At 36.2% G+C, this 19,443-nt stretch overlaps 1 protein-coding gene across 2 annotated transcripts in view; it reads left to right on the top strand.

The window, feature by feature from the left end:
• Positions 1–338: 338 nt before the first annotated feature.
• The window catches only part of ARHGEF38 (Rho guanine nucleotide exchange factor 38), a 167,369-nt gene continuing 148,264 nt past the window's right edge, over positions 339–19,443 (top strand). For both annotated transcript variants that reach the window (XM_079154687.1, XM_079154688.1), the window contains exon 1: positions 339–693. In XM_079154687.1, the coding sequence (XP_079010813.1) occupies positions 498–693 (196 nt within the window). In that variant the 5' untranslated portion in view covers positions 339–497. The remainder of the gene's footprint in view (positions 694–19,443) is intronic.

The following is a 19,443-nucleotide window of genomic DNA, read 5'->3' as shown; positions in this document are numbered from 1 at the left end:
CACACAAGCTCCAATCTTCCTCCAGGCAGTAAACGACAACACAGTGTCCCAAGCGCACCTGTACACACCCAGAGGCACACATTAAACCCAGAAGCCGCAGGTTATGCTAATGTGTACTTCCCTTCCTCCTGGCCTCACCTTGATCACTTTTCTTCCCCCGCAACCCCCCAGCCCTTGCCCCAAACAATAGGATTTTTGTTTGCTTCAGTAGCATGTGACAGCATAGTCCCTACTTTGCCTACTCTGTGCTGCAGGTCTCTCAGGTAACAGGTGGCAGCTTCCCCAGACGGATTCTAGGTATAAAAAAGAATGACCTCATAGGGGTGGAGCTCTGGGACTCCGTAGAGGTGGCAGTCACAGCCAGGTAACCCTGGAGGGAAGCCGTTTAGTTAGAAAGGGGCAGTTAAACTCCCCACTCCAGTGACTTTCACCTTCACCCTGAAGCACCTTAGCAACCACGGTTGCCTGCAAACCGCTGAAGGTAGTCTTTGCCCCAGATGGATCCCAAAGAAGCCACTGGTAAAGAAAACATGGGCACCAAGAGGAAGAACCTGACCTTCTTGAGGCCCAGGATGTACATGCTGGAGAGACGGAAGACTGACACTGTGGTTGAGAACAGTGTTTCTGGGGACCACTCTGGTACCTTGCGGAGGAGCCAGTCTGACAGAACTGAATACAACCAGAAATTACAAGGTAACCAAAAAGAAATCAATCGTCCTAGGTTCCTGCACTTCCAGCTCTGTTTTTGCTACTCTCCCATTTGCAATGAAAACACTTAAGGCAGAAGAGAAAATTGAGTACTACTTTTCCTTCTCAAAAAATAAGAAATGCAAGTGAATGTGTCTCATAAAGTATAGGGAAAATTCATTATGTGAATCAATAGTTAAAGAGCCAAATTTGAATTATTCTTATTATTTCTTATTTTTTGGTTTTTTGGTGTGTGTATGCGCATACCATTTTTTTCTTTTACTTCCCTTATCCTCCACCTTCCCTTTCCCACCCAACTTAAGAAGTGGGGAGCACCATAAAGCAAATGATTTAGAAACCTACAAAAGATAGTTTATCTCAATAGGTAGATGTGGGATGTCACACCATGAGATCTATCTAGGTAATCGTACTGAACTGTGATTATTGTTATCTTAAATAGTAACATGAAACTACAATCATGTTTGTGAAAAGTAAATCATGTTATAGTCAGTGGGATGGTACGCCAGGATTTGCTGATAATCACTTGGGTGATCATTCCCTTAGAATGAATTGAATAACGAACACTCAAATATAGTAAGAGATATTTAGCATGCTTATGCTGAATGACTTTAGAGAAGATACTTCAGTTTATTTTGTGATGGTGGTAAGGTAATTTGACACAGCTATTATAACTTCTACCACTGTTTCAGGCCCTGAATTTCTATCTCTTTCCATCTGCCCTTTCTCCTAACGGTCATTTGCTCTAGTAAAACTTCATTTAATGTTGATAGTGTGCCGTGTTTTAGGTCTCTGCTGCAGTTCCTGCTATGCAGTGTTTTAGGTCTTTGCTGCAGTTCCTGCTATGCAGTGTTTAGGTCTCTGCTGCAGTTCCTGCTATGTGATCCTCCAGATCCTGCCTCTCTTGCTTTGAACACAATGTATGTTTGAACTCTCATCATCCTGTGGTGAGCTCTCATTCTGGACTCAAAAACTGTAATGCCATTAAAAAGACCAATGGGACATGCTTGCAGTTAGCAGACAACTTTTCGCAAAAATGAGCTTAGACAGTTATGCAAATCAATAAGTAAAATAAGTTAAATTCAATTCATTTAAATAAATCTTTAAAAATTATTACTACAAATTAATGGTTTAAAAAATTACACATGGTTTAGCATTAAACTGCACTGTCAGTCTTATTCTTAAATTTTGTATTTAATGAGGGAAGGATACTGTTTGATCTCTGAGTTTTATTTCTCTGAAGGCAATTTATCCATTGGAAAGAACACAAACTTTAAAGTCATACGCATTTGTTTCCTAATCCTGGCTCTTCAATTTACTACAAGATTTTGAGTTAATTACTTAATATTTCTAAATCCCAATTTCCCTATTTGTGGATGTGAAACTAATGATACTTACTCCATATATAATGGTGTTGGGAAAATAAAATTAGAAAATTACCTAAAACACCTATTATATTGACCAACACAAGTTATGTGCTCAATAAACAATAGTTATTTAAAATTTTAGGAATGAGGGTGTGCCCTGTATTAATCCAAATTCACATAACTTATTAATCTTTCTTTAATTCTTCTTTGTTCTTTGATAAAGAGACCACATACAGAAATTCAGGAAAAGTCCATTGCTTTATCCCTAATAACATTTTTTTTTTGGTCTGAGTTTTATTAATTTGGCATTATTCTGGTTCAGATTTTACATTAGCAAAATAAAAATAGAAAGTATTTTTTGCTACTTGATTTTTGCTATTCTTCTCCCAAATTTACCTAAAAATACGTCTATAGCCTCAAAACACGGTGGCTGTGTCTTTACAGGAGACCTCAGGCTTCTTAGATACTCTATTCGATTGATGGATTTCTGTACTTTGTTGGGTTCTGTCTTTGAAGGTAGAAGGAAGATGCAGAATCTCACAGATGTTCCTAGAACTATTTGTTGCTTGAGAAAAATGACCAGGAAGAGCACTTCAGAGCTATAAATTTGGTTGATAAATAGAATTCTTTAGGTGTAACTCAATAAAATCCAAGCTGAGATCTAGCATGAAATAGTTTTTAGAATCATTCTACTGTAACTGCTTTGGCAACACTAAGAGTAATTTTCTCAATAATGTTCGAAGCAATCCATTCTGCAGGTTTGCTCCCTGGCCTGTACCATGCCCACTAACATGACCATGACTCCAGTATAACTTTAAGAAACTCTTTATTGTTTAAATGCCAAGGGCTTTTCTTCCATCTTTCTTGGAACTTGTAGCCCTCAAGGAGGCATTAAATAAAGACATGGGCAGTTTAGGGCCCTTGGACTGTTGGCCCAAAGCCATTGTGTTTTCACAGTGTACTTTTGAAGATTGGAATTTATGGTACCTCCACTGTCCTCAAATTACTCATCTGTGTGGGTACTTGAGTATTCACTGCTCTAATTCTCTCTAGAAGCCAGCTCTTTGGGTTCTGGATAATATAAGATCTTTTTTCAGTGTCTCAACCGATGCTACAGACTACCTGCTCACTTTCTGATATCACATTAGTAGTGTGAACCTAAAATTGCAATAATAACCTTACAAAATGGTGCCTTTGGTGAGAGCTCCTGGATTGGAACAATAGAACATGGCTGTAAAGAGGTTAAGCTAAAGCCTCTGTAGAAGATTGGCATCAGGGCAACAAAGTAATGCCCACTTCACTTTAAGTTGCACAGTGTCATAGCTCAATGCTAACTTCATGTTAGGTTTCTTCATCCCTTCAACAGATTCATTCAGTTCATTGGCATTTATTGCATATGTTATATGCTGTGTCTTGGAGATTACGATAGTGAGTGAAAATAGACTATGTGCCTGGAATCACAACTACAAAATGTTTACCTTTATTGCAAAGAGGCTTAGAGTCTAGCTGGGAAAGACAAGGACAGGTAAACAAATCAATGCAGTGAAGTGGCAAGATGCAAGTAGATGGGACCAGCAGATCCACAGGAGAGGAATGGCGGGAGAAGGTTGTTAGACCTTAAAGAGATGATGAGCTAGGGATGGAGAGAAGGTACAGAATGGGAAGAGAAGGGTATTTTAACTTCTTCACTGTAGTTAGTCTGAAATTACATTGCTTTTGTACTTATTGTCTATTATTGACTCCTGCATCCAATTTCTCTCAACCCCCTGCCCCCAAACTCCATGAAAGAGATGTATCTGTCTTGTTAATTATTCTATCTTTTCACGCAATCATGCCAAGCACACAGTTGGTACTCAGTAACTGCTAAATAGAATGCATGAATTACTTGAATGATCTGTCCCAGGCTGGGAGCTGGTGTGAAGAAAGAAACCAGAGCCAGAAATAAGAGCCCTTGTATGTATGCCTTTATATATGAGGACACATGTCTCCATCAGTAAAGGAAATTCATCAGCAAAAAGCATAGCTAAACATATCAGAGGTAGAAATACACATAACTTCCTATATAATGAGTAATTCTTAGTGGAAGCCTCATTCCAGACTGCTTTCTAAAGCACACAATGATCATACCTCAGTTCGCTCCACTTCTTCCATTAATTACAAAAGCTATGTCATCCTTCCAAGCTAGCCCAGCTCATCATCACTATTTTCCTGGGAGCCTTAGAGATTATCTAAATAGGGGAAATTTAGTGACTGAGTTGTTAAAAACTTAGAAAGGAGTTCGTATTTGATAATGCATGTTAACTCCACATTTGAAATGTGCATAATTTAAAGCAATACACAAACATGTCTGTGCATATGCAGATGAAGATGTCTATAGTATGTAGATATAGGGATGGGGTGTGTGTGTATGTTTGTGTGTGTGTGTGTATGTGTATACTTGAGACATTTCTGCAGTGATTAAACTTTTAATAAAAAATTATTGATTAACATTCGCAGTCTTTTTTTTTATTGTAAACAAATGGGATACATGTTGTTTCTCTGTTTGTACATGGCGTAAAGGCATACCATTTGTGTAATCATAAATTTACATAGAGCAATGTTGTTTGATTCATTCTGTTATTTTTTCCCTTCTCCCCACCCCTCCCACCCCTCTTTACCCTCTATACAGTAGTTCCTTCCTCCATACTTGCCCCCCTCCCTAACCCTAACTCTAACCCTTCCCTCCCCCCCATTATGTGTCATCCTCCACTTATCAGCGATATCATTCGTCCTTTGGCTTTTTGAGATCGGCCTATCTCACTTAGCATGATATTCTCCAATTTCATCCATTTGCCTGCAAATGTCATAATTTTATCATTCTTTATGGCTGAGTAATATTCCATTCGCAGTCTTTTTTGAAAACCCTAAAAGATTAAGATTATTGACAATATTTCCCAATATTGGTAATATGGACTGACTGTATCCCTTCTAAGTTTGTATATTGAAACTTAATCCCCAATGTGATGGTATTTGGAAATGGGGACTTTGGGAGGTATAAAGTAGAGTCCATATGAATGGGATTATTGCCCTTGTAAGAAATAATACAAGACAGCTTGCTTCTCTCTACTCTCTGCTGTGTGGGGTTATGGACATCTGCAAACCAGGATGCAGGTTCTCACCTGGAATGGATCTACTGGGACCTTGACTGTGGATTTCCCAGCATTAGAATGATAAAAGGAAATGCATATTGTTTAAGCCACCCAGTCTGTTCATTACAGCAATGACTTGTATCTTCTATGGTAGCACTGAGTTACCTTTGGTTACTTTTTTAGCCAATGCATTATTTTTGATAATTAAGCACCAAAAGAAATAATTAGAGTAAGTGGATTAAATGCCATTATTGTTGCAGTAACACATGTCAAAAATCCTGTATTCAATTCATAGCAGGTCTGTGGTACCTTCTATTATTATTACTATTATTATCAATCATTTTATTCTCATTAAAAATTTGATTAGTTATCTTTATAGAATCATTATTTTCTTACTATATTGATAATAATGAATCACTCTATAGCATGAACTTTATACAGAATAAAATATTATGCAGTATGAGGACAAACAGCTCAACTTATAAGTTAGACTTGATATATGAGACCACATAATTTGTAATGAATGTCGACAATCTGTACATGAGCAGGAATTATTCACACTGAAAGATTTGGTGTCTTTTGCTCTAGCCTTTTGAAGGGTAGGATGAAACAAGCTGTTGGGCTCTCTGTGCATATTTCTAGCCCAGGGCTCACAGTCCTTTTTATTCCTGCTTACCCTTTGAGTATTGAGTGCCTCCTTCCCCTTTACCTGCCTCCAAATAAGACCATTTAGTGACATGGGAGGTACCTCAATCAGTAATGTAACACCAGTACAAATAGGTGTGTGTCATAGTTTGAAGGGTAAACCTCGATGAAAGTCAAAGCATTTTAAGAAGTTTCCGTCTCACTCATGCATGAAAACTGAAGTGAAGCATGATCTTTTATTTTCCCTCTTGCAGCAAAGCCATCTCAGTGTTTAAAAGAACCATGTGTGTTAAAATGTAAGCCCTAGAAATCAGGACAAAATTATTCCTCTGTGTTTGACTGATGTGACTTTAGATTTAACTTCTGATGTTTCTACCTACAAAAGTTATGGGTTTATCAGAACATAAAATAAGAAATCAGGAGGTAGGGAAGACGGGAAACTGGTGGAAGGGAAGAAGAGAGGGAGAGAGAAGAGATTGGGTATGTGCCAAAAATGAATAGAAATGTACCCTAAAATAGTAAATGCAGTTGGGAAAAAGATGGATGAGAGTCCAGCTAAGTTCATCTTTATTTCTGTTGATAAAGAAAATTTAAAAAGCCCTTCTGTTTATGGAATTACTTTATCCTAATGCCACGATTTGATTTCTGGGTGAAAGTAGGACTATCACAAAAATTGCTAAACTTGCAAGGAATTTCACACTTAGAACCAGCTAAGACTTGGCTTCAAGTATGCTTTAGAATATCCCTCTGGAGCCCCCTCCCAACCAGGTAGGTGAGGCATCCTTGGGAACTACATTTTGGGGACTTCATGATCACTTTTAGAGTATTTCTGAGATCATAGAATTTTCTATTCAACAAGCCTCGGTATTGGCTCTCTCAGCCTTCATGGTACTATTCCTATCCTACTCTCCTAAGGACACATTTTGTTTGCAAGTGGGTGTATCTTTAGGTACACGATTGATGACAGGGTGTCTCTGTAGCTTGATCCTGCTGGGACGTGCATACCAGTTCCCCCTTTGGTAACAGAGCTGATGGAAGAAACAGCAATATTATCATCCTCAGGACTGGCTAGGGATGAGTGAGCTTCATGAAGCCCTGATGAATTTTGGCTTTAACTCTGAGGGAATCTGAGCAATCTATATTAGAATGTGGCTTCCAGATTGGTATCAAGGTAGATTTCTTAAGATAGAAGGACATGTCACGTTTTATTTGATGGTTTGCCAGCTCAGTTTCTAACTTATAAATATGTGGGCATGGGTTGTTGGCCTTATTTAGTGCTCTTGCTCCAGGGCCCACAGGAGAGGCCTCTGTGAGTAGTTGGCCACATTCTATGTTCAGGATTTCGTCCATTTTCTGTACTAGATCCTGGAAAGGAAGAGGGAAAGAAGAGAGAGAAGGGATAAACTATTATCTATTACCTGGAAGGGACTGTGCTAGCCAGGGGCTTTCACAGTGTTTCTTAATCCCAAAACCTTTTCAGTTCTGGTTTCATTGCTGGAAGAAGAAAAAGGGATGGTATTGCTTGGATTTGAATTCAGGTGATTTAAATATTTGTGAAATAGAGTGCATCCAATTAAGTTACTTTTTTATTTTCTATCGATGGTTTACTAATAAGTCAAAACAATTGAGGGGGGGTTCAGTACAGATTTTTAATGTGAGGCATTCCTTTGCTATTATATTAAAGGTTGACCTGCTGCTTTATGCTTTGAAATATTCATTCTTTCCTTTGAATTATTGTGGCATGTTCCTGCCACTGTTGCTGTTTAATAAATATGTTTATTCTTTATTTAATTATCAGGGAATAGAATTACAAAGTTAGGTTAAGCAAACCTGCCCTATGATCTTTATTTCCCATTCATTAAATATCTCAATATTCTTTAATTTTATACCTGTTGTCATTTATTTTCATCTCACTAAAACTTAATATATATCTGGTAAACTGAAAGTCCTATTCTATAGCAAAGGTAGAAGGGAGGAGTACATTTGCAAATGAAAAGAATGGAATTATACACTGGAAACAAGCAGCTCTTTATATGGGTAGGTACTATTTCAATAGAATTCTATGAAGCCAACCTAAATTGTGAGTCATAACTTAAATGGAGCAGGAAAATAGCGTTATGATTAAGAGCTTTGTCCAAGGTTTTGAACAATTTCTTTCTTGATTAACCAATCTAGGAATCAATGAATACTGCAGGATACCTGCACTGAGGTCTTTGATAAAGAATGAAATCTTGTACTGTCTGGCATGCAGCTGTTACTTAAAAGAGAAAACTTAAAGGTCATGTCATCTAGCTACTGGTCTAAGTATTTGAGTCATTGTAGCCCCTCACAGAAATTGTCTTTCCTGAATGCTTCTTAATGTTATCTGCAATATCACTACAAAAAGCTGTTTCAGATTTCAACTCCTGTATTTGTTGTGAAATGGTTGATGAAGACATTGTTTACCTCTGAGTGCCACCCAGATTTTATTCAAGGAAACTTTGACTCCTCTTGAGAATCAGAACACATTCCCTCTCCAGATGAAAACAAGCAACTTACTATTTTTGGCAATCAAGAGTTTAGAGTTAAATTCATACCTGCTTCCTGGCCTTTGTATCTGCTTTTTTCTCTGCCTGAAAGTTTCTTCCCCCAGATCTCTGGGAGTACAGATTCTCATCACTGAGGTGTCTGCTTACCTTCCTGCAGAATCCATCCCTGAGACCATCCTACCTAAGGGGCAAAAGAAGAAAATACCCTCCTAGCTTCTGTAACTAGGGCCTAGGAATTGTAGCAATAAGACATTGACAGGGGGAAAAGCATGCAAAATTTATGTGAGGATAGTATTTTTATGTAGTGTGGACTTTATAGAAAGAAGTGAAAATTCCAAAGAAGCAGTCAGACCTGGGTGTGTGTGAGGGGGTGGGTGGTGGTGGTGGTGGTGGGGGGTAATGCACCATTTTAACAACAACAGAAAGCATAAATTGTGGAGATGTGAAAAAGCAAAGAACAAAAGTTTTGGGCTGGGGAAGTAAATTGTGAGAAAGTGATTACAAACTATATGGGGGAAGCCAAAGGAAGATAAGGGTTATTTTAGTAAGGTTTGTTTGTACAAACTCATCTTGTCAGTCCCATCTCCAGTGGTAGGTATTTCTCCTCTCCCTGATTCAGGGATGTCACTTTTCTGAAAGTCAGAAATTTATGCCCTGCTTTTAGGTGTAAAGAAGAGGGCAGAGAATCCTTTCTGCACCTACTCAAGTGCATTCAGCTCAAAATAATCAATATGCCAAAGTGGCACATTCAAGGGCATATGTTCAGATCACCCTTTAGTGGCCTTCACTGATTATTGTATAAAATTACATTATTCTAATTTTGGCACTATTTTACATTTAAGTATAAGTTTTATAGAGGTTCACTGGGCTCCAAGATCAATGTGTTTTGGACCAACATGCATTTTCTATTGTTCTAACCAACCTGTGTTTAGTAATACCTGCTTTGTGATGTTTTTAAAGAATGGACTGATTTTGACAGACTTTTAAACAATACTTCAAAACCTCAAGATACCCTTAAAATCTACCAGTATGTTCATTTGCAATCTTGAAATAAACAATGACCTGGTATTTTCCAGGAACTATGTTTTTTTATGCTTTTCAACAAAATATTTTATGTGCATGTAAATTAGAAAGATATGCAATTGCACCTAGTGAAGTTTATACTTCATAGAATTACTATAATACTCCACTCTACAAATACAATAGTGATAATCTGAGCTATGTAGTTTTTGAAAACTGCTTGTCTGCAAATATCTGAATGAGGGTGTTTGATGGAAAACTGGGTCAGAGTATCAAACTACATTGCTTTTATGCCAAATATTCCTCAAATTTTCATTTTCTCTAGCAATAGCAAATTTATCCCAAAGAAGAGTAAATACACTCCAGGGTTTTTTCAAGAACATCCATGGTGAGAAAAAAATGTTAATTTTTAATCTTACCCTTTGTGTATACTTTATAAACGCTATACACATATTGGAGGTGAACACTCAAAACAGTTTAACTGACACACTATAAAAATTATGGATGAAATTCTGACACTTATGACAACAGATAAATATGAAGACTTTAGGCTAAGACAAATAAAGCAGATGTAAAAGGACAAGAACTGTGTGATTCCACCTCTACAAGGTGAGTCAATCCTATTCAGACAGAAAATGGGAGGGTAGTTGTGAGGGGCAAGGAGAAGGAGCATAAAGGGGAGTTATTGCTTAATGGGTACAGGTTTTCAATTTAGGAAGATGAAAAAGTTCTGAAGATGGATGATGGTAATGATTACACAATAATGCAAATGTACTTATACATAGTTAACATGCTAAATTTTATGTCATGTATATTTTACCAAAAATAATAATTTAATGAGAAGTGGAAAAAGCTTGGTGATCCTATACATTAAAATTGAAGATAAGGCTTCACTCAATCTGACTCTTCTTTTGGTTCACATTTCTGACCCCAGGACATTTTATTTTCTGAGTTTTCACGCCCAAAGTATATTCATGTCTTACAACCATGCTACATTTCTTCTATTTAGTATTTACCTGACAATGTCTTTTTCATTTGACTGAACTTCTAGCTGGCAGAACATTTGCATATTCAGTGCATAGGAGAAGGCTGGCACCTCCTCAATCATTAGGTTTGTTGAGTGAATGAGTAAATGAATGAGTGCATAAACAATGGATGTAAGAGCTGTGTGCAATAAAAAGCTTGCTGGGAAAAGGAGGCCCCCATGGCTGGTTTATCTTGACTGAGTCTTAACTACTTCATCAGTGGCACCAGAAGCATAGCTTCTAGTGTGGATCTAACTCAGTGGATGGAATTATCCATTTTTATCATGTCTCGAATTTTTCTTCTCTATATTATGCTTTTATAATTCTGCCATTATTAGCAAAGGCAGACAAAAATCATGTCTACCATGTCCTAGAAGACAGAGGCAGGTTATCCCTCTGAACATTATGTCACATTTTATAACCAGACAAGAGTGAAGAAATTAATGATTATTTTCTGAGATAATCAAAGATTCTAAATCGAATACTTTTCTCCTTTTCGTTCTCTTTTCCTTTTTTATTGTTAAAAAATTTGTATGTCTAAAAATAAAAATAATTTATTCAAAAATAAATATTCTTCTTTCAAATAGTCACGTTTGAATTGCTTGTTAATGCCACACATTTAGGATTGACTTTATGTTACAATGGTACTACTGTTTTTAAAATATTCAAAACTTGATTAATATTTTTATAATATTACAATTATAAATTCATAGTGTGTTTTTGCTCTCTTACTCTATTTGTACATAGAAGGGAAATACCAAATTAAGATGTAAAATTAGATTTCTTTTAGTGAAGGAATACTCAGAAAAAAGTCAATACTCTGAGAAAAGTTGCAGGCAAAATTTTTTATGTATTTTATGTATTTTTATTTTTGGTATGAGGGATTGGACCCACAGGTGCTTAACCACTGAGCCACATCCCTGGTTCTATTATTTTTTTTTTATTTTGAGACAGGGTCTCGCTAAGTTGCTCAAGACCTTACTAAGTTGCTGAGGCTGGCTTTGAATTTGTGATTCTCCTGCTTCAGCCTTCCCAGCTGCTGAGATTGTTGTGGGGTGCAACTTAAGAACAGACCGATCACCACTGAGAAGTCCAAATTTGAGAGTCTTTATTAAGCTGGCTGGCTGACTGTCTCACACAATGCCCCCAAAAATGGCTATTGGGAGAACAGCCCTGACCACAGGGTAGTAGGGGTTCTTATACCAAAAATCACATTAATCATAAGTGTCTGTTGCTATGATTCGAAATTACACATTAACATCATGAGATCATCGACAGAGGGGGAAGTGGGTCAAAATGACCCTTACCTAGGTACAAACTAAAGAATGGTTACTAACATCCACATAATCACTGTTCACATGGTACATTGTTTAGGAGCAATAGGAATCAAAAGAGAGCAATATTTCTTTACATAGGAATTATCATTCTGTATTGTTAAACATGTCACACTAAGTAACTGATAATGGGCACAGAGGCGGGGTGTTCCTATGGGAGAAGCTTATTTCCTACATAACATGGAGTCTCAGAGTAAAATGGAGTCTGTTTACTCAATTCCCTTAGAGTCTGGCCTATAACATTCTCATGAAGCCAGATCTGTCAGCCCATCACAGGATTACAGGTGTGTGCCACTGCACCCAGCTGTATTTTATTTTTTATATGTAGAGTATGCTCAGCATGTAAATGTATTTAAGCTTTTCTTTCAGTAAATCATTAGTAATATTTGGGAATGGGAAAAGCTTATCAGGAAAACTCAAATCCTATAATTTAATTATTTTCTTTGTGCTGTTCTTTGTGCTATATGTTCTCATAAAGATGTATAAATTAAAAGCAACAAATATTTCATACTAAAACAAGCAGTACCATATTCCACCACACAATTGTTGCAGATTTTATGCCAATTTTTTTTTCAAAAAGTGGGCATAACCATCATATGAAGCTTTTTTTTTAAAGAAAAAATTGTACCTGTTTTACTTAAAAATCGTTTATTACTTAACTGTCTTTGGTTTGAGATTAGGAAGCACAGAATACTTGTGAATATATTCTCATGCAGTATCAACATCTACACAGTGAAATGTGTAATATTGACTTTCCCAAGTTTATATATTGGGTTCAATTCCTGATAACCTTTTAGGCCCTTGGATTACATCCTGTGTGGTAAGAGTATCTTAATAGAATCACTGTGTACACTATGTTCATATCTATAATACACTTATGTATACTATATACATATATATTGATTTATGGATCATTGTTTTGTAGATGGTGTTTGGAACCTGTGACCGACAATAATTGATTAATTGGAATTAGAAGCATCTGTTTCAATTAGTTGAGGGGGAAACCAACTCTGTTTCTCACATGTCTAAAATGTAAAACAATGGAGAATGAAAGGATGAAGGGCTGGAGATTAAGTTCAGTGGTAGTGTTTGTCTAGCATGTGCGATTCCTATGTTTGATTTCCAGTACCATGCATACATGAAAAGAAAAAAGAAGTATTATGTCTTCTATGTCTAAACCAGCATAAAGTTTTTGCCAATAAAGGGAAAAATAAAAGCAATGATACTCATACTTATCCAATTCATTTTTACTTTAAATTCATGCATGATTGGAGTGTGTGTGGAAGATGTTGGTATGAGCCCTGACTTCCATACCATGACTTGCTTCTCTGTAAGATCCTGTTCAAAATTCATCTTGTTAAGGAGACCTTCCCTGACTTCACTCTATATAGTAACAACCATGTCCACTACCTGCTATATTTTCCTTCATAGTTCCTTATTGCTATCTGGTGTGCCAATATAGTTCTTCATTAATCTCCCCACCCCCCCATCATTTAAAGATGTTTCCAAAGAGTTTCTCTTTTTCTTTGCTGTATTGATTAGCATCTAGAACAAAATTTCTCAACACGGGCACTACTTTTTATTTTGAGCTAGATATTTCTCTTGCAGGGTGCAGTCCTCTGCATTATAGGGTATTAATTGCATTGGAGGATACTAAATCTATTGGCTGCTGATAGCCTTCTGTCCCCTTCCCTGGTTATAAACAACAGTGACTCCAAATATTACCAATTATACCCTGGTAGGGGTAGGTCTAGAAGAGTGAAATACCCAGGTTAAGAATCACTGATCTAGCATCTGCATATCAGAAAAAAAATTTGGCCTTTGTTTTGTGGGGGGATTGGCTTATATTCTCCAACTCTATTCATTTACTGGTAAATGCCATAATTTCATTCTTCTTTTTCTCTGATATGCAGATGCTAATTCGCAATAAGGGGGGTGGCTAGGGAAGGATAGAGGTACTTTGGATTAGACAGAGAAGAGTGAAGGGAGGGGAGGGGTATGGGGTAGGAAGGGTAGTAGAATGAATCAGACATTACTATCCTATGTGCATATATGATTACACGACCTGTGTAACTACATTATGTACAACCAGAAGAATGAGAGGTTATATTCCATTTATGTATGATATGTCAAAATGCATTCTACTGTTATGTATAACTAATTAGAACAACAACAAAAAGAATCACTGATCTAGAACAATGTCTTGCAGAATGAGAACTCAATAGATATTTTATAAATGAACAAATGAATAAAATCAATGTCTCATTCAGCCAAAATTTTACATTTTCAACAACTGAATAATTACAACAGAAAAATTGAACATAGGGAAGACTTTACCAAGTTAAGCTCCCAGTAATTTCAGGGCTTAGAATCTGTTCTTTTCTACTTATCTACTCTCACTTAGAACTTTAAATAAAGATGTGTCTAGAAAGTACCCATTTGTTTAGTTTCTCATTTTTCTGGCTGTGCTATGCTGATCACTGTTGGAACCTGTAAATTCAAACCAGTACCTCTTGAATATTTTTGAAGCCAGGTAAGCTTTGTTGAATTCCTTTTTGAAATCCACTTCTACACTTTCCACAGTAATTAGCAGTCAGAGGAAATAAATCACATGCATTTCAAATGAGGATAAAATATTTCCCTGCCCCAATGTTTGAGCTTTCAAATTCAGAGCAGTGGAGGGTCTGAGCCTCCACATTTTCACTTAATACCTCACTGGCTTCTCTCCAAAACCTGCCTGACATGCAATTATTTTCAACCTATTTCACAGAAGGCCTGCTCCATTCATCTTTCTGTGGGTCAGATTTCTACTGAAACTGATAAAAAGATTTTACTGTGTGAAACTTATGTCAGTAGGGTTCAATGTAATGCTAAGCCAAGGATTTTTGGGTTTATGGGGGCAGATATAAATGCAGAATGGGACGAAAGAATATTTATAATCACGTCTGGGGGTCTGGTAACAATCCATCTGGAATAAAACTGTAGATTGAATTCTAGGTGGGTGTTTGGACTGCAAGGGTAGAAAGGGACTAGACTGATAGGGGTAGGTTGGGAATGATGATCAGAGGATCTGAACTCAATTTCAAGCTCTGTGACTTAAAAAGACTTACTCTCTTGAAATTAACTTTTCTAAACAAAGGGAAATGGTTAGAACTTATCACTTAGTTTCTCAATCTATTTATGTTAGTCAGCTTTTCATCATTATGACCAAAGTATCCCACAAGAACAAATTGAAGGAGGAAAAGATTTTTGGCTCAGGGTTTCAGAGGTTCAGGGCCTGGTTGGTAGGTTCCATCCCTCTGGACCTGAAATGAGATGGAGCATCATGGAGAAAGGGCATGGCGGAGGAGTGCGGGTCTATTCATGGCAGTCAGGAAGCGGAGAAAGGAAAGGGAAGGTTCTGTGGGGAAGATGAAACTTCCCAGGACACATCCCCATGGTCCACCTCCTCCAGCCACATGCTACCTGCCTACAGTTACCACCCAGTCAGTCCATTCAAACTAGAGTGACTGACTAGGTCACAGCTCTGACAATCAAATCATTTCATCTCTGTAGCTTTTGGGGGACACCTCATATCCAAAAGATGGCACCATTCTTTTCTCATTGTTCCTTATTTGTTTAAATGGAACCACTATCCAGCTAACCAACTCAGGAATCTGATAATCAGTTTCAACTTTTCATCCCCTCCTCTTGAATTGTTCATTTCTCTTCAACTTCTTGGCAGCTAGACTAAGCATAACAGCTTTCTTCTCTCCTCCAGACTGTTCAGGTGAATGTCCACTGCTGCCTCCCTGGCTCCAGGCTGGTTCTTCACATTCCCTCATGAATACCAGCCTGCAGAGGCCAAAGAGATTTTTTTTTTTTAATGTCTTGCTACATTTATTGCCAAGGCCGAACTTTTTAAAAAAAGTTGATTCTTAGTTATACATGATAGCAGAATCCTTTTTGATAAAATTATATAAACATGGAATATATCTTTTTTTAAAATCTTTCAATTTTTTATTTTATTTGTTTTAATTAGTAGTACATGACAGTAGAATGCATTTATACATTTTGATAGATCCTAAATAGAGTGCAATCTCATTCTTCTAATTATACATATTGCAGGATCACATCAGTCATGAAGTCATACATGTACATAAGGTAATGATGTCTGTTTTACTCTATCACTCCTTCCCCTATACCCTTCCCTTCCCTTCACTCCCCTCTACCTAATATAAAGTAACCCTGTTCTTCCCTCTTTCCCAGCCCCTTATTGTGATTTAGCATCCACATATTAGAGAAAACATTCAGCCTTTGGTTTTTTGGTTTGGCCTATTTCACTTACCATAATATTCTCTAATTCCATCCATTTACCAACAAATGCCAATATTCCATTTTATATATATATATATATATGTATATATATATATATATATATATCACATTTTCTTTATCCATTCAAGTACAACTGATTTGATAAGGATTGTTGTGGAACACAACTCATTCTTAGAAAATGTACTATTTTATCATTAAGAGAAGTGCATAGACATCAGTACATGTCTTGGAGAAAGGAAAATACTGAATCATCCTGTGACTTAAATAACCTATCCTTACTTGTACATTATACATTTCTTGACAGCAAAGGCTGTTGTTTTATTCACCACTATATGCAAAACACAAAGCTCAGTATCATCTCAAATTCAATACAAAAATTTAAAAATTGGTATGAAATTAGATATAAGGTTTCTTTAATTCCCAAAAGTAGGAAATTCATAAAATTGTTTAAATTCTGGTATTCATTGATTCTTATTTAATTATGAACATATTTTCATCATGATAAAGTTAAAAATTAGTTAAGTGCAAGTTACTTTTGTTATATTACCCTTCTGTTCAACAGTCAAATGATTGTGCAAGTTGCCCAATAAATAAATGTTGCTTGGTGTATGTATGTCTACCTTGTCTGTTGTTGAAGGATTGGGGAAAAGAGTGAGGGCACATGACATTAAGCAAGACATTATGCGAAACCCTAAGCTTGTTACACAAAATCACTAGTTCCAACTCTATTAAGAGCTAAGCAATATTTCAATATAGTTATGGAAATTAAAATACATTATTATTTATTGATAATCATTAATAAATAATATCAGGAGAGGACCTTAATCTAAATAAAAAAGGACTTAGAATTTTTAAAGTAATAATAAGTTGTGTACTTTAGCAGGACATGGCAATTTTATTCATCTTCTTGCTCTTTAAACTTTCTTGAGATTCACATTTTCAGTGAATTCTCAGAACCTTATTTGCATTGGCTATTTAGCTTTGGAATAAATGGGAGAGAATCAGATTTTTTAAATTCAGGCATTATTATATTGTATCAAATGACATCCTAAGTCTATATGCCCAACTCATTTGAATTCAATCTGAGTAATAACAGTGCACATTAGGCCTGGTATTGAACTGACTTTGTAGTAGTCCACACTGTTTGTGCTTTTTTTTTCCAGTCAAGGAGGGTAATTTCTGGATGGACATTCAATCTCCCTTCCTGCCCTTAGAACATTTCCAAAGCAGCGGGGGCGGGTAGGGAAGAGTAGAAGCAGGTGCAGCCATTTAGAACCAGAGAATAATAGCAAGTAAATCATGGTCATAAAAACATGACATATTTTGAAAGGTTCCTGGGTTAAAAGATTTTCAGGCTTTATCTCAACTCTCACAGACTCCTACCAGTGAGTAGTGGTTTAAATGCAGATTTAGAAACCAGACAAACTCAGGTTTGAATCCTGGCCTCAACACCTACAGTGGTGAGACCCTGGGGAAATTATTTAAGTGTTTCAACCTTTGCATGTAAAAAAGAAAGGGAATAAATATATATCTCTCTTGTAGATCTTTTATGAGGCAGAGTTAATGCATGATGAACTTGTATTTAGCATGTACTGAGTACTTAAAAATGTTAGCCTTTATTTCATTGCTATTACTATTTTTCATATTCCTCTTCTCCAGATAAAGTAAGTTAGTAAATGGCTTGGTTAAGGTCACACAGCAGAAGGTAGCATTGCCAGAAATGAACTCTATGTCTCCTAGTCTAGCAAATTCCATTACATGAAACACAATGTACATGATGGCAACATTACAGGTCAGGTCAAAGTGAGAAAGCCTGGTCTTCAGAGGTAAGCATATTTGGTTTGATCCCAAATTTCTGCATGTTCTATGAATCACTGGGTAATTTCTACTTCATTCACTGTGTTCAGTTTCTTCATCTCTGAAATTTGCTTAATATCCCATTTTTAGGGTTCTGAGAAAGATCATCGATAATGCATATTTACAAAATTGGTGTATAACATACTCAAAAATGCTTGCTCTTATTAGATGCTTTCACAATATGTTATAATCAGTATAATTTCAGTAATGATGTATAATGCTTTATTTACTATTCAATATTTTAATATATATCTATAAACTAAATGTGGTATACACATGCAATGGAATATTATTTGGCCTTAAAAAGCAGGGAAATTCTGACTTGTGCTGCAACACAGATGAACCTTGAGAATATTATGCTACGTGAAATAAACCATGCACAAAACAACAAACACTATATGATTCCACTGCAATGAGGTATGTAGAGTACTCAGATTTGTAGAGACAAATAATGGTGGTTAACAAGGACTGAGGAAAGGAAGAAATGGGGAATTGTTTAATGGATGGAGTTTTAGTTTCAGAGGATTAAAAAGTTCTGGAGGTATAAGGTGGTAATTGTTACCCAACAATGGAATGTGCTTAATGCTTTAAACTACACACTTAAAAACAATTAACACAGTAAATTTTATATCATGCATATTTTTCTATAGTGAAAAAGATGGGGAAAAGGAATATAACTTTCTATTAGATGAAAAAACTATGGTTGAAATCACTGAAATGATAGTCTTAGAGTCAGCTCATGCTTCTTTAGTAATATTTTTGATGTTTTATGTTGAACTCCACCAAGGAGTCACTTTAGTCTCTAAGTTTTATAAGAATGAGAAGTTGTGCATGACTATTCTTACCCATAACATATGTTCCTATTAGAATTGGCAGGTGAGTATTAATCAACATAGATATCAGTCTAATAATACTGTCAGAGGAGAAATAATATTGTTGTGACACCAATAGAACATTTTTATTATACACATTACCTTGAAATAACATTATTTTTGCCAGGAAATTTGATGCAGCCTAAACACCGTGCATGACAGAAAGAAGCCAAGCTTAAGTACATCAGTCATGTGTGTGGCACATGATGTGCAGTTGAGCGGCTGTCAGATACCAGGATATAATTAACTATGAAGGTCATTCCATTGCGAGTATAATATTTGGAACAAAGATGTATTCAGTTATGCAGTTTACTCTATTTATACTTCAACTCTTCATTTTTATAAGCCTTCTTCTCTATGTGATTTTTAAAACTCCCACAAGATCTTTTTTTTTTTTTTTAAGAAGATCAATTTTATTTAAATTGCCTGCATTCCAAACCCACCTCTAAACCATTTTGAATTTTAAAATATAACTTCTGACACTGAAACTTTTTTCTTCCTCTCCATTTTCAATTACTATAATAAATCTTAAATGGGGGCAGGATTAATATACTCAGAAGGCCTTATATGTGTCTATTTGCATCTGCTTCACATATGATTTTTCCCTTAATAAAAATTGTGGTACAATTCATAAAACAAAATTTA

This window comes from Sciurus vulgaris (genome assembly GCF_902686455.1).
Source record: "Sciurus vulgaris genome assembly, chromosome: 9".
NCBI lineage: Eukaryota > Metazoa > Chordata > Mammalia > Rodentia > Sciuridae > Sciurus > Sciurus vulgaris.
This window is presented reverse-complemented; position numbering and strand designations above follow the sequence as displayed.